The following is a 13,605-nucleotide window of genomic DNA, read 5'->3' as shown; positions in this document are numbered from 1 at the left end:
TGGTGGGGGGTGGGCGGACAAAACTCACCGTTCCACCACCGTGTCGCCATAAACGGACGGGCGACTTTTCAGGCGAGTAAAAAACCTGCCTAGACGCGTGTCCGAAAATGGAAAGACTTTATTTCTTACGCGCGGTCCCTACGGTTTGCCAGAGCGAAATGCGGAGCGTATTTAAGCGTTCTAAAATTAACACGAAAATCTTTTTTTAAGGGTCGTTTTGTTTTATTTTTTTAATTTTGCAAAGGGCGCTTCGAAAAATGTAGGCGATGTACGCTGGCGAGGGGCAACTATATTTAAGGCAAATTAAATATTAATTCGATGTCCATAAGAGTGTTTGAGATCTTCAGCGATAACAGATAAATGGCCTCTTCATATTTAATGAGCGGTGATTACTGGACCGTGCTTTGTTTTGTGTATTGAGTTTGTAAACGCCAACATCGAGGGAATGGCGGCCAATAACTAAACTTCCTTTCAACTGAGTTCGGGTTGGGATCAGTTCATGTTCCTCTTGTATCACTTTAGGTCATACCAGACAATGACATCTCTACTTAGTGATCAATCTGAAATCTGAGAGCGTCACCATGTGACTCATTGTCTCTTACCTATGTAGTCTTTTTCAGTTGTACCTTTACCTTTTATAGTTTCAAGAAAATGAAATATATCTATCGATATCCATCTATATCTACTCTTTCGGTGGTTCCCATCATGAGTGTGTGCTGCTATTTTGCACACCGTGCCGAGGTGTAATTGATCATATATGCTACATGGATTTAAATGTCACTGTATTCTCTTGAAATACTATAATAAAGTTGTTGCTGACAATGTATACAGAAGTAACGGCAATGTTTTTTTATTCATAAACTCTGCCTTGTCAGCTGGTATGAGATCTTGGGTAAGGTCTGCTAGTGCAACAATATCTCTTGTTGTATCGTAGTTGCTGCAGGACAGGCTTCATGGCCTATACCACCAAGTGGCCGGGAACAAAGAACACAAATTATTCTGAAGATCGTTCGAGTATTTTGAACCGAGTAAGGTTTTAGGAACTTGAAAAGAGTGGCAGTGGGAGAGATTACGACATTTAACGGGAGTAAGGAAAAAAAGGAACATGGGAGAAGATACGTTTTTCGTCCTACGCATTGTTAGTCGAGCAAAGCTTGGATAACAGGAAGGAGTGAATCTGACTCTGGCACCGTTCTTAAGCGTCTTGCTCTCAACAATTGGCTGAAAACATTTGAAAATATAGAGCACTGCAGAGTTTGGGCAATTTTTGGTGCCAGTTCACCACTTGGCTGCCTTCCAGTTGGTCTGTGCTCCCTCAGCGATTGTGACATGCAGTCTGCGTGAATGATGACGCTATATTAAACTAAATATTAAACTAAATTACATTTTGAAGTGATAACGCAGAGTTGCCCGGGTGGCTCGGAGGTCAGGGAGCTGAGTTTGGTACCGCTGAGTTCCTGGGTTCAAATCTAGGGTCGGGTAATGTGCTGACTAAACTTGATTCTCACGTGAAGTGACTTGATAACTGCACCAAAACAATCGTGTTGAATTTGGTTTTCAAATTTTGGATAAATTCCAGCCTTAAGAATAAAAATTCTTTATTTGGCAGTCACGTGACTAAAACTGTCGATGTATTTCCTCGAATATGGCCTGAGGTCCATCGAGGGCATTTCAGAAGTAGTTCTGCAATATTTGATTCCATGGGCCGTGTTCTCTTAACACGAAGGTGCCTTTGTGAGACAGCTGATTGACTCCGTGTTTAACGCAGCCTTGAAGTAGCCTCATTGTCAGTCTGTGCATTCATTCTCACCGATGCAGACCCGTCAACGGACGCAGCTACTCTGGCCGGTGCGCTGAGCTAACATGCAGATTTCGGAGAGTGAGGCCAACATTGTGGACAAACCGTCGAGGCCTCGATGGACCGTCCTGGAGATCGGCTTGACCGTGACAACGGCTGTGCTGGCCGTCGCCCTCGTCGTTTTCATCACCCTCTTCGGGACCAGGAAAGGTGCTCGCTTTGGGCCCTGAAAGGGTGACCTCGTTAGGAGTGGGGTTGGGGGGACGGTACTGCAAAAAAAACCCTCGTATGTATGTGTGTATGTATGTATGTGTGTATGTATGTGTGTATGTATATATGTGTGTATGTATGTATGTATGTGTGTATGTATGTGTGTATGTATGTGTGTATGTATGTGTGTATGTATGTATGTGTGTATGTATGTGTGTATGTATGTATGTGTGTATGTATGTGTGTGTATGTGTGTATGTATGTGTGTATGTATGTTTGTATGTATGTGTGTATGTATGTGTGTGTGTATGTATGTGTGTGTATGTGTGTATGTATGTGTGTATGTATGTTTGTATGTATGTGTGTATGTATGTGTGTGTGTATGTATGTGTGTATGTATGTGTGTATGTGTGTATGTATGTGTGTATGTATGTGTGTGTGTGTATGTATGTGTGTATGTATGTGTGTATGTATGTGTGTGTGTGTATGTGTGTGTGTATGTGTGTGTGTATGTATGTGTGTATGTATGTGTGTATGTATGTGTGTGTGTATGTATGTGTATGTATGTGTGTATGTATGTGTGTGTGTATGTGTGTGTGTATGTGTGTGTGTATGTGTGTATGTATGTGTGTATGTGTGTATGTATGTATGTGTGTATGTATGTGTGTATGTATGTGTGTATGTATGTATGTGTGTATGTATGTGTGTGTGTATGTATGTGTGTGTGTATGTGTGTGTGTATGTGTGTATGTGTGTATGTATGTATGTGTGTATGTGTGTGTGTATGTATGTGTGTATGTGTGTGTGTATGTATGTGTGTATGTATGTGTGTGTGTATGTGTGTGTGTATGTGTGTATGTATGTGTGTATGTGTGTATGTATGTATGTGTGTATGTGTGTATGTATGTATGTGTGTATGTGTGTGTGTATGTGTGTATGCGTGTATGTGTGTATGTATGTGTGTGTGTATGTATGTATGTATGTGTGTATGTATGTGTGTATGTATGTATGTGTGTATGTATGTATGTGCGTTGAACTCAATTCGCACCTTGCCAACCGTGCTAATCAGAGGGGTGGAGGCATGGCACAGTTGATGTTACAGATATTTAAACAAATCTTGACCGTTTAAAAACATATATATAACATTTAGTGGAAATTAGCAAGATACGGCATGCGAACATCCGTGGAAGAGGTGGCAGCAGCCAGACTTCGGAGGTGACTGCTGGACAGGAGCAGCTGGGGAAAGGGAGGAGAGGAAGAACATTGGGGGGAAGGCCTTTGCCCAGCAGTGGGAAAGTTGCATGCTGACAACAACAAATACTAAACAGAATGAAGAATGATACGCGATGTGCTTGTGCCTGTCGCGTGTTCTGCTCTGCCTGTCGCCCCGCTTGCAAATGAAAGAATTGAAAGAAGGTTACCGTAGCAAGGCAGTGTGTGTGTGTGTGAGCAGCCATTACAATGTGTGGGACACAGCCATTACATCCCCCCTCCCTTCCCGAGTGTAATGGGCAGAGGTGGGACAAAGTCATTGTTATGCAAGTCCAAGTCGAGTCGCAAGTCATCAAATTCATGACTCGAGTCTGACTCGAGTCCAAGTCACATGACTCGAGTCCACACCTCTGGTAATGGGGCTGCTGCCTTACACGTGCTTTAGGCTGAGACATTGCCAAGTCATTCGTCAACGTGGTTTAAGTAAAGTGGATGAATTATCTGTCCTGGAGTCGCAGAAGGTGGCTCGTTTGACTCCGCGGGTCCGATGATTGTCACTCGATGTCAGGATAACAAGCCAGAGCCAAAGTGCGTTATCCTATCATTCTGTTTGCTCAATCACAGGATCGTCGTTGCGACGTCGGAAATGCGGCAGTCACACGTGGTGGTTCACTCCGATCGAAGGTGTGGGCGCGCTGTAGAGAACGGTGGCGTGCCTCTCCGACCGTGTAATTCTAGGACGCTGTGTCACCGGGCCAGCTTCTTAGCTATGGCGACAAGAATATCGCCCACTTTCGTGGGAATGCGTACGTTTGGTGACGTTAACACGGCTCACGCCCGCCGCTGATGGAAGGGCGCCCACGTGGAGAAGCTCTGGATGACTTTAGAGAGGCCTGCCCCCCCCCCTCCACTTGATGAGACTTTGGCCTACTCTGCCACGCTAACAGACGCAGCCAGACCGACGCTTTAATGCACCACCAATCGACTCACTGTGGTGTAGCCACTTCTACTTTGTATGTATGTTGAACTTCTATCGCACCGTACGTAGCCCACCGTGCTATTCACAGGTGCAGGGGAAGGACAATACACTTAACACGCTACTGGGTAGACAAAGTGGGTGCTTAGAAGTGATAAACTTACGTAGAACCGTGAATAAGAATTTTTTTTACAGTGGATCATAACATGAATGGGGCATGTGCAATGGACACCAAGTTTATTTGGCTAGGCATTAGTTGAAAATATGTTGACACCACTCAGTTCTTATATATGCATTCAGTGTTAACGGACGCCCGCTTAGGACGTTTTTTTCATCAAATTTTTTTTGTCTCTCAATGTAAAACTGTGATCGCATTTTCAATGGCCCTGCTGAGTGCATCTCTGGCAGGTCATCATATCAAGAAAGTATGCTGAAAATGAAGCAGAAATTTCACTCTTGCAATGGAAAACAGCTATTCCCTACCACGAATTCTGGAAGCTTAATTGTAAGATGTAAATATTTAAAGACCACTCACTAAACATATTTTGCCGTTAGTTCTGAGCGGGGGAAAAAATCGTAACTGAATTCCTGCTCAAACGGGCCGTTGAGGCGGTGCTCATCTTCCGTTCATAGCCCTGAGCCAATCGTGGAATTGCTACGTTCCTACGCGAAAGTGATATCTGTTTTATCGACCCCAGAGGGACGATTGGCTGACCGCTGAGCCACCTGGCTGGTTCCGCTTGTCGTGAGCCTCCTCGTGACTCTCGCTCTGCTGCATTGTGGGATGTGCAGCAGATGACGCGGTGCATGGAATCACCGAGTGTATATAGTGGCCGTTATCGTTTAAATGCGTGCAGCAATTTGATGAGTTATGCAAAACCTTCATGCCGAATTTTAAAGTCAAGCTGTCTCTACGCAACCTATAAATATTTTCCAAGTAATTCTTCAGTTTGCAGTAAATTTTATGGTTTATTCTTTTTTTTTTCTAAATTGCTAAAAAGGCAATATATTGCAGTGTAATTGGTTATTTAAATGGCCTTTTTGTGGGCGCCCCGGTTTAATTTCACCGAATTAAATTGTTTACCTACTCAGGACCGGCAACAAGAAGCATATAAGATTATTCCGCTCGATAAGATTAGTCTGGAAATCCAATACGCTGGTGGAATTAAAATTTATTTTTGATACATATTCTAATTTCCTGGCAAATTGTTTTCATTTATACAGAGAGTATTCAGTATTTTATTTTAAAAGAACAACAACTTTTTATACATTGTTGTGGAGCGCTATAAGTATTCAAATAAATAAACAGTCCTCTGTTTGTCCCTCCAGAGAAAAGTAATATATTTTAGCCTGCCAGTCTGTGTGCATTGGAGACCAGTATTATCAGAATTACATTAATTAAACAGAGTGTTCTTGCCAAAAACATCTGGCAACAAAGCAGAATTTACTTAACACGCCTGACTCTTCTGATGAGACACAGACGATATAACCCAGTCCAGCGTTTGCTTGCTTTCTTCCTTCACCTGGGTTTGAACCCAGGTTCTCAGCGATGCCAGGTCAGTGCCGTTACGCATTATTAGCCACCCGAACAAGCCAGCTACGTACACTTTAAGTTGTTTTTTTAAATTGTTTTGCTCTTTCCATCTGTCATTGTCCCACAGATCCTGTGACACCATGCACATCAGCAGACTGTGCAATAGCAGGTGAGATGGGATATTTTTTAATCAATGATGCCTGCAATTAAATTGTAAACTGTGTTAAGAATACCATTGCTGTTTGCTTAACCCAGAAGCGTGCGTTCTCTTTACCGTGTGAACACCGGTAATTGCATGTTGGAAAGTTAACATCTGCTCCGATTACCTGAACCACTTGCAATGCATCTGTGTGATCCAATCGTTGTTTGAAAGGTGAGTGACAAAATTATGCCAGCTTTTCCTGAGTCAGGTCGCAGTCGGAAGGTTGTGTGAGGTTCTAAGGAAGTCGGCGGTGGATAGGGAGGTGGAAATTCCACCGTTCGCTCAGGGCTGTAAACATGAGATGAGCACTGTCTCAATCCTCATGAACAAGACATGTCACTGACTTTACTTTTTTTTCCCCTTTCCCGAATGTTTAAATGACTTGCTCCGCTGTTGTTAAGGGCCCAGCCAATTCAGTCCGTCGCACAAGGGAGTAATTTCGTAGCACGATAATGCAATGAGCATTAATGTGACAGGGAAATGTTGTATAGATGTAATTGGAAAGAGGGGGTTGTGACTCGTGGGACGTGCATGCAGAAAGGAGGGAGAGCCGGTTTGCAAGACGGGGCATTGGACTGGCACTCAGAGGTTGATGATGAGGGATATCCTCGAAGCTAGATAGTGATTAGAATCATAATCTTCTTGGTTCTTTCGGTTAAGTCATGTAGAATGGAAATAATGAAATAATAACAATAAAAATAAAACATAATAAAATAATTCTCACGACGTTTCGGCCACAACGCAAGCAGCCGTCCTCAGGTGAAGAACAGGTCTGTCGAGAAGACAGAGTCTTATTATTTCCATTCTACGTGACTTTACCGAAAGAACCAAGAAGATGAATCCCTGCAGTCACGAAAGATTTAAATCGAAATAGAATCATAATATTTATACTTAAGGAATCCGATGAGCTATTAAGCTCTTGTTTACAGATGTCCAGTAGGGACAGGTCAGAAAGTTACAGCAACAAACAATACAAAAACACGATTGGAGTGTCAAGTATGGGAAAGGTAAGAAAATCACTAAAGACAAAAACTTTATTTTACCAGGTAAAGCCCACTGATCTATTAACTTATTTTTCAGAAGCGACCTGGCCACAAATAATAGCACAACGAAATAGCTTGTCACGTAGAAATGTATATCAGCCCAATAATCTAGATGATGATGATGATGAGAGTGTAAGAGCTGTTCTTGGAGGCCAGGCGTGAACTGTGTAATAGCTGTGGCATGCATCAGAAAGAAGGAGGTGATGGTGAAATGTGGCATTCATGCCATTGGCCATGATATCCTCTTGACCATGACTTGTCATACATATCACTGTGATATCTGTAATTTTCAGCATTTTTATTGTGCTATCTATCCAAGTATTAATCACTTTCATTTGTCCTACTAAGTCATTCTAGGCGCTGCAAAACCTACAGCTGATCTCGTAAGGCGCAAAATAATTGTCTCTCGAGACACACAAGCCTATTGTTGTTATTGTCTTGGAGCTATTGCCTTTTAAAACTCGATTGAAAGCACATTTCTCTAGAACTGCTTTTTCTATTGAGTTTTGTTATCCACCCCGCCCGCACCTCCAATTAGCACGGTTGGCTACCTATGGGTGCCACAACACATTCCTGCGGAGGGAGCTGGTAGGAACGTTGGGTTGCTCGGTCAATGGCCAGGGTCAACGGCGGCGTGGTGTATTCCGCAAATATGGCCGACTGTGAGGGCGGGCACAAGCCGGCGTGAGTAGGTTAAACGTTGAGTTTTATAAGGGCACCACGGGGTGACCAGCCCCTCCCCTCCCCACCCAGCCCCACCCCTCCCACCCCCCACCCAGCCCCACCCTCCCCACCCAGCCCCTCCCCACCCTCCACTCTCCACCCAGCTCCACCCCTCCCATTTTTGGATTCACGACGAACGGACGGACACAATAATCCCCTGTGAGCAGGTGTAACCAGGAGGTTCCTACCAGTAAAAGTTCAACATACATACATACACATGCATAGGTGATGCGGAGCTGTGCATTGCTGACCACTTGATTGTCGTTTATTCCAAAACCACTCGCGCTCCCCCGTGTCCACCCCCTGCCGCCAACTACGAATCCCAACCCACACCGATGCCTCCCGCCGCAAACTCGATCGCAGCACTTCCACGAATAGGGGGGCATATACATTCCGCTCGCTCCGGCTGGCTACGGCTCTCTCCATTCGCTCCGGCTCGTGTCGGCTCGCTCCGACGGTCGGTGACGTGAATTAACAAATTGCCAGAGATGCCCCACGATAAATGTGAGGCGGAGCCAATTTAATTACGAGAGCGCTGCTGCTGCTGCTCTCTGCGTCCGTTGGGGGCTTTTTTTTTGCTGAAATGAGAATTCAGGAATTGTTCGTTGTCCGTAGTGGATCCCATTGGGGGGGGTGGGTGGGGGTGGTTGCACTTGAGTCGCGGCCAGTTGCTCTCGCGGGCACGTGCGGTGCTCATCGCGGACAGGGGCAGACCCGTCGAGGGGTTGTACATCCGCGATGGATCATCATCAATATTTATATAAAAACCCTATTTTTTTTCCTGAAAGGGCTCGTACAACTAAGAGCGGTGCGAGTTCAATCAATTATTTAAAATGGTCTCTAATATTTCATGGCCAAGGTTCATTGGGTGTGTGGAAGTGGGAGCTGGGGCTGTGTATTGCGCATCTCTGTTCACACACACACGTGTACACACACACACACGCGTGTGTGTGTGTGCGTGCAAGGGCGCGTGGGGAGTGGTGGCGCTGTAGTTAGCTCACCAGCCTACGAAGCCGTCAACCCGTGTTCGATTCCCGCTCATGGCCAACATCGGTGGTAAATATCTGAACCATTACGAGGCCTCCCCTAGATTGACTCAACCTTGAAATTAGTACCTGGTGTACTGTGTAAGCATCCGAATTGGGGGGCTAAATAGGCTACCGGAAGTGGTGTTGGCCACCCACCCTCCCCCGCCCCCTTGTGTGCCGTGCTGGCCTCATTAGGTGCCCCATAACACCACTTGCCCCACAGTACGTTAAAAGCTACCCGGTTGATCTTTGCCTTTGTTACGTGTGCACGTGTTTGTTATTCTGTTTCCCAGCCACACGTTTGCTGGAGGGCATGAACCCTGCGGCTGACCCGTGTGATAATTTCTACGAGTTTGCTTGCGGAGGATGGCCAAAGAAGCAAGTCATTCCGGAAGACAGTGGCTATTATGGAACCTTTCACGTTCTGGACGATCATCTGGAAATTGTCCTGAAAAGTTAAGTATTAAACCTCACGCAATGTTCCCAAGCCGCAAAGTATAGGACTGCGTTGCATCAGACTGACCAGAAAATTGGCCTTAAATGTACCTTATTGCAGGCGTGTACAGGACCACAACCACCACCACCCTAACACACTCATTACGGTACCCTTCATCTTTACGGCGGCATTGTGAATATCATTCTCATGCGAGGTAAAGGGTAAAGGTGCATCCATGAAATGAATTGCTCATACCACTGCGAGTGGAGGGGCCTCCGCCAGAAAGGGGAATTTGGCCTACCCACGGACACTGCTAGGGTGGTCAGAGGCGCGGGAGGGATTTTACAAGAACAACAAAACTTGTATTCTTTGGTTCTTTCGGTAAAGTCACGTAGGTATAAAATAAAATAAATTAAATCACGACGTTTCGATTGCAACACAAGCAATCATCATCAGGTGGGAAAACCAAAGAAAGAACATGTTTTTTTAATACCTACGTGACTTCACCGTAAGAACCAAAGAGTATGGATCCCTGTCGTCACGAAAACTTCAAATCTAGATTTAAAAACTTGTAGATTACATTTCGATTGCCGTTGAAGGAAGGCCGGACCAGGCCACCTTTTGGTGGATGGCCGACACGTCAGGGTAGCAGGCTCCGTAATGGAACAGCTGTTGTTGTTGACGGTGTACGTTGATAATCCCACGTTGCCACGTATGAGTCATTACATTGCAGCTCCAGATATCCCTCAAAATGCTGATTTATCTGAGATTGTGCATCGATGACTTCACATGCTTCCCAGATGCCGGTTGCGTTATTTCACAGTGTGGGGGTGTGTCTGTGTGTGTGGATTTGCAATTGAATCTCATGAGTGCTTTTCCAAATGCGCTTGCAATTAAATCCACTTGATTCATACGTCGTCTAGAGATGTGACCGTATCTCTAGGTAATGTGCAAAAGCAGTGGGAATATTTATATTTAACTATTTTAACTATTTTTATTTTAAAGACATAAAGCCCACTGAGCAAAATGGCTCCTTTTTAAAACGCGACCTGGTCACAAATGATAGGTCATTGAAGTGGCTTATCATGTGTAAATCTATAGCCGGCAGCCAAACACTCTAAATCCATGTTTCTTACGTTTCTATATTATTGAGAGGGAGAAAGAGGCAGTCAGTCAGAGACAAAGGGAGAAGTGGGAAATCCTTGAACCTTGACTTGAACAGGGCCAGGGAGTTGACAGCACATCACAATCTATTAGCTCGTAATACCTCAGTCTCTCTTGTGAACTCTTCATCGGCAAGCCGTCGCCCCCTGCAATTGACTTCAGAGTTCACCTAACCTGGCACTAACGCTGCGGTGACATCACCGCTGCTCAGCGGGATGTGGCAGTTGTTGTGTTTGCGGTAAATCAGGAGCAGGAACTCATACATATTTACGGGCGTGTGATTCAACCGATAAATAAGTGATGGATACCATGATTTATTTACTCATTTAATGTATTCAAGAAAACCTCGCTGACTCCCAAGAAACTCTTTCAGGAGGCCCCTGCATTGGGCTATTTGGACACTCATATTTAAATATGTTTTTGCATGTGGGGAAAAAAGCACGTGTCCAGAGAGAAAACATTTGTGTGAAAAAAGAGCTTAATAACTCATCGGATTCCTCCAGTATAAATACACAACGTAAAGATGATGTTTCTGAACGAGTAAGAGTACACAGCCACTCAAAGATCAGCACAGCCCAGGGTTCACAACCCATTTGCTGTACTGTCTTCTTCCTGCCCAGCGGATCTGGGAGGTTCACAGATCTGTACGACGCCTCTTAGAGTGCTGAATCACAGGCATTTCATGCCGTGGCTCCCTCGGTGCAGTCTTATTCGTCTTCCGTCAGCGTGGACATAACATTTGCAAGGGTAGATCAAGTTTAGATGGCCAGTTAAGAAATATCGTCGGATGCCGAACAAAGTTTTTTTGTTGTTCTGCCAGCGGGGGGGGGGGGGGTGATATTCACGGTGCGTTCCAGTGTTTGAAGTTCGCTGCCGTTGCAGTGCAAGGGGGGCTGTCTTTAATAAGCGCCACTGTGCATCGGGTGTGGCCCACGTCGCCCATGCTGAGTTTATGATCATTCGCCGCCATCCGGGATAGTGCGAAGCCGGGTGCTTCAGCATTTTTCTTAATTTGAAGGCCACCATGTAATTATAATTAACAAAATTAATGTTCTTCCAATTTTACCAGCAAAAGAAAAGCCTGCAATATTGATCATCGTCAGCCGCGGTCAATCCATTGTTGGATGAAGGCCTTCACAGCTCATTGTCATCCTGATACTTTAATGAAAAGTGAAAACAAGAGCCAATGTGAAAATGTAACAAGTTAAATATTATTATAACATTTTATAGGTTGTAAGTGAAATCTATACTTGGTTAGAATTGTAAGAACATCAATGTGATACTGCGTTGGTTGTGGTGAATAAGTACGAATAACACATTTCTTTATACATTTCTCTAAAAGGAAACAAACTCTATAATAGGCAGCACATTTGAGATTCGCCCTACTTCGCGGCACGTAGATGATATACCAGGCCAGGGATGCACACGCAGGTTTTTTTTACGATGTCCATTTCAAAACGGAATTCCATCCTGCGCCGTGCTACCGTGTTGCGCTTCACTGTCAGCCCGCCGGCGTCTCTTATCGCATCGTCAACATCCACCGCCACGCATCATGCGAATCGCTCGCCCCCCCCCTCCCCCGCAAAAAAAGAGAAGAACGCCTCTCGCGTTGTCCCCAGGGCTGCTGGAGGAGGCCGCCGGCAGCGGGGACAGAGACGCGGTGACGAAGGCCAAGCAGCTCTACCTGTCCTGCATGGACGAGGGTGAGTGGTGATCGGGCGGGCGGGGCGGGGGGGAACAACGCCACCGAGCAGCCGGACGAGTCCACAAGGAGAAGTCGCAGAGCCGCTGATCGCCAGGTGGCCGTGCCGGTGCACCTCCGACGAGCACGGCTTGGCTACGTACGGCGTGGAGGAAGTTGAGAACATATTCTTAGGTTTTTTCGGTAAAGTCACGTAGGTAAAAATTAAAATTAATAAAAGTAAAATAAAATAAAAATCACGACGTTTCGGAGGCAACACAAGCTTCCGTCTTCAGGTGGAACCGTCACAGCCTGAAGACGGATGCTTGTGTTGCCTCAGAAACGTCGTGATTTTTATTTTATTTTACTTTTATTAATTTTAATTTTTACTTTTTTACCTACGTGACTTTACCGAAAAAACCTAAGAATATGAATCCTTGCAGTCACGAAAGCTTCAAATCTAGAAGTTGAGAACGTACAATGCGTGCGTACGCGCAGAGCGCCGGACCCTCCGCCGTTGAGATTTCTGGGCCAGTTGAGATCTTGGTTTCAGACACTTGTCATGAAAACCCCACTGTATTTTTCGAGTGTGGCGTGTCGATGGGCTTGGCCTGGTCTCGGATGTACGCACAGAAATATTGTCAAGCTAAGCTAAATTCGAGATGGGAACACTCATTTCTTTGGAACTGCTTTTTGTGGTTAGTTTGTTGTCCTTCCCCCGCACCTCCGATGAGCACGGTTGGCTACATATGGTGCGAAATAAGTTCATCATATCGCCACCACATCCAGCTGGCAATCACTTGACATCAAACCAAGGCTTTTGCATGCAGCTGTAGAATTATAGCTTTTCTTTGCATAATTCAGCTCACTTCAGCTCTTGCAGGAATTAAACAAAAAAATCGTTGATTTCCACGTGACAAACACCTCCATACCAGGGCATGATAGGCAGTGCACCACCTAGTGTGGCGAAGAGGCAAACTAATGGCGATAGGAAGTAGTTATCTGAAGAACTGTTGCATTCAAGTCGTAGCACACACTCCTCGCCACGATGTCCGGCGTTTCGCTCTGCGGGCTGGGCGGTGCTCTTTTTCAGGTGCTGATTCGTGGAATGAAACGTCGGCCATCGTGCCGGGCAATACGCGGTACAGTGCTAAAGAACATCACAGCGTTATCTGTGATGTTGAAGTAGAATGGGGACGTGGAGGAGTGGGGGTTTGACCATCCCGAAATTCTTTCGCACCGTACGTAGCCAACCGCGCTAATCGGAGATGGGAAATCGGTTCGTTGGGTTCACAGCCCCACGAGCAAACCACTGCATACCCACCCCGTGCACACGTTGAGAGATTAGCGTGCAACGTTTTACAGAGCCTCTTCCTTCGTCTCCGTTAGGAGAAGAGAAACCTGCGCTGCAGTGCATTCGGGTGGGATTGCAACTACAGCGGTGCACATGACAGAACGGGAGGAATGCATTAGAATGCTGCAGAGGGGTGCTTAGGATGAAGTGTCCGGAGGCAAGGCGATAAGACGCATTTGCCTTGAGGGGCTCCCATTGTCCTCGGAGGAGAGCGGTGAATGTGCACGGATAATACGCTGTATAT

At 45.5% G+C, this 13,605-nt stretch overlaps 1 protein-coding gene across 1 annotated transcript in view; it reads left to right on the top strand.

Moving 5' to 3' along the window:
• Nucleotides 1-1,821: 1,821 nt before the first annotated feature.
• The window catches only part of LOC144730617 (neprilysin-like), a 51,673-nt gene continuing 39,889 nt past the window's right edge, over nucleotides 1,822-13,605 (top strand). Inside the window, exons 1-4 of the mRNA XM_078611265.1 lie at nucleotides 1,822-2,008; nucleotides 5,858-5,899; nucleotides 9,020-9,181; nucleotides 11,946-12,029. Coding sequence (XP_078467391.1) covers nucleotides 1,864-2,008; nucleotides 5,858-5,899; nucleotides 9,020-9,181; nucleotides 11,946-12,029 — 433 coding nt within the window. The 5' untranslated portion in view covers nucleotides 1,822-1,863. The remainder of the gene's footprint in view (nucleotides 2,009-5,857; nucleotides 5,900-9,019; nucleotides 9,182-11,945; nucleotides 12,030-13,605) is intronic.

The sequence above is a fragment of the Lampetra planeri genome, chromosome 36, assembly GCF_965212315.1.
Source record: "Lampetra planeri chromosome 36, kcLamPlan1.2.h2, whole genome shotgun sequence".
Lineage (NCBI taxonomy): Eukaryota > Metazoa > Chordata > Hyperoartia > Petromyzontiformes > Petromyzontidae > Lampetra > Lampetra planeri.
This window is presented reverse-complemented; position numbering and strand designations above follow the sequence as displayed.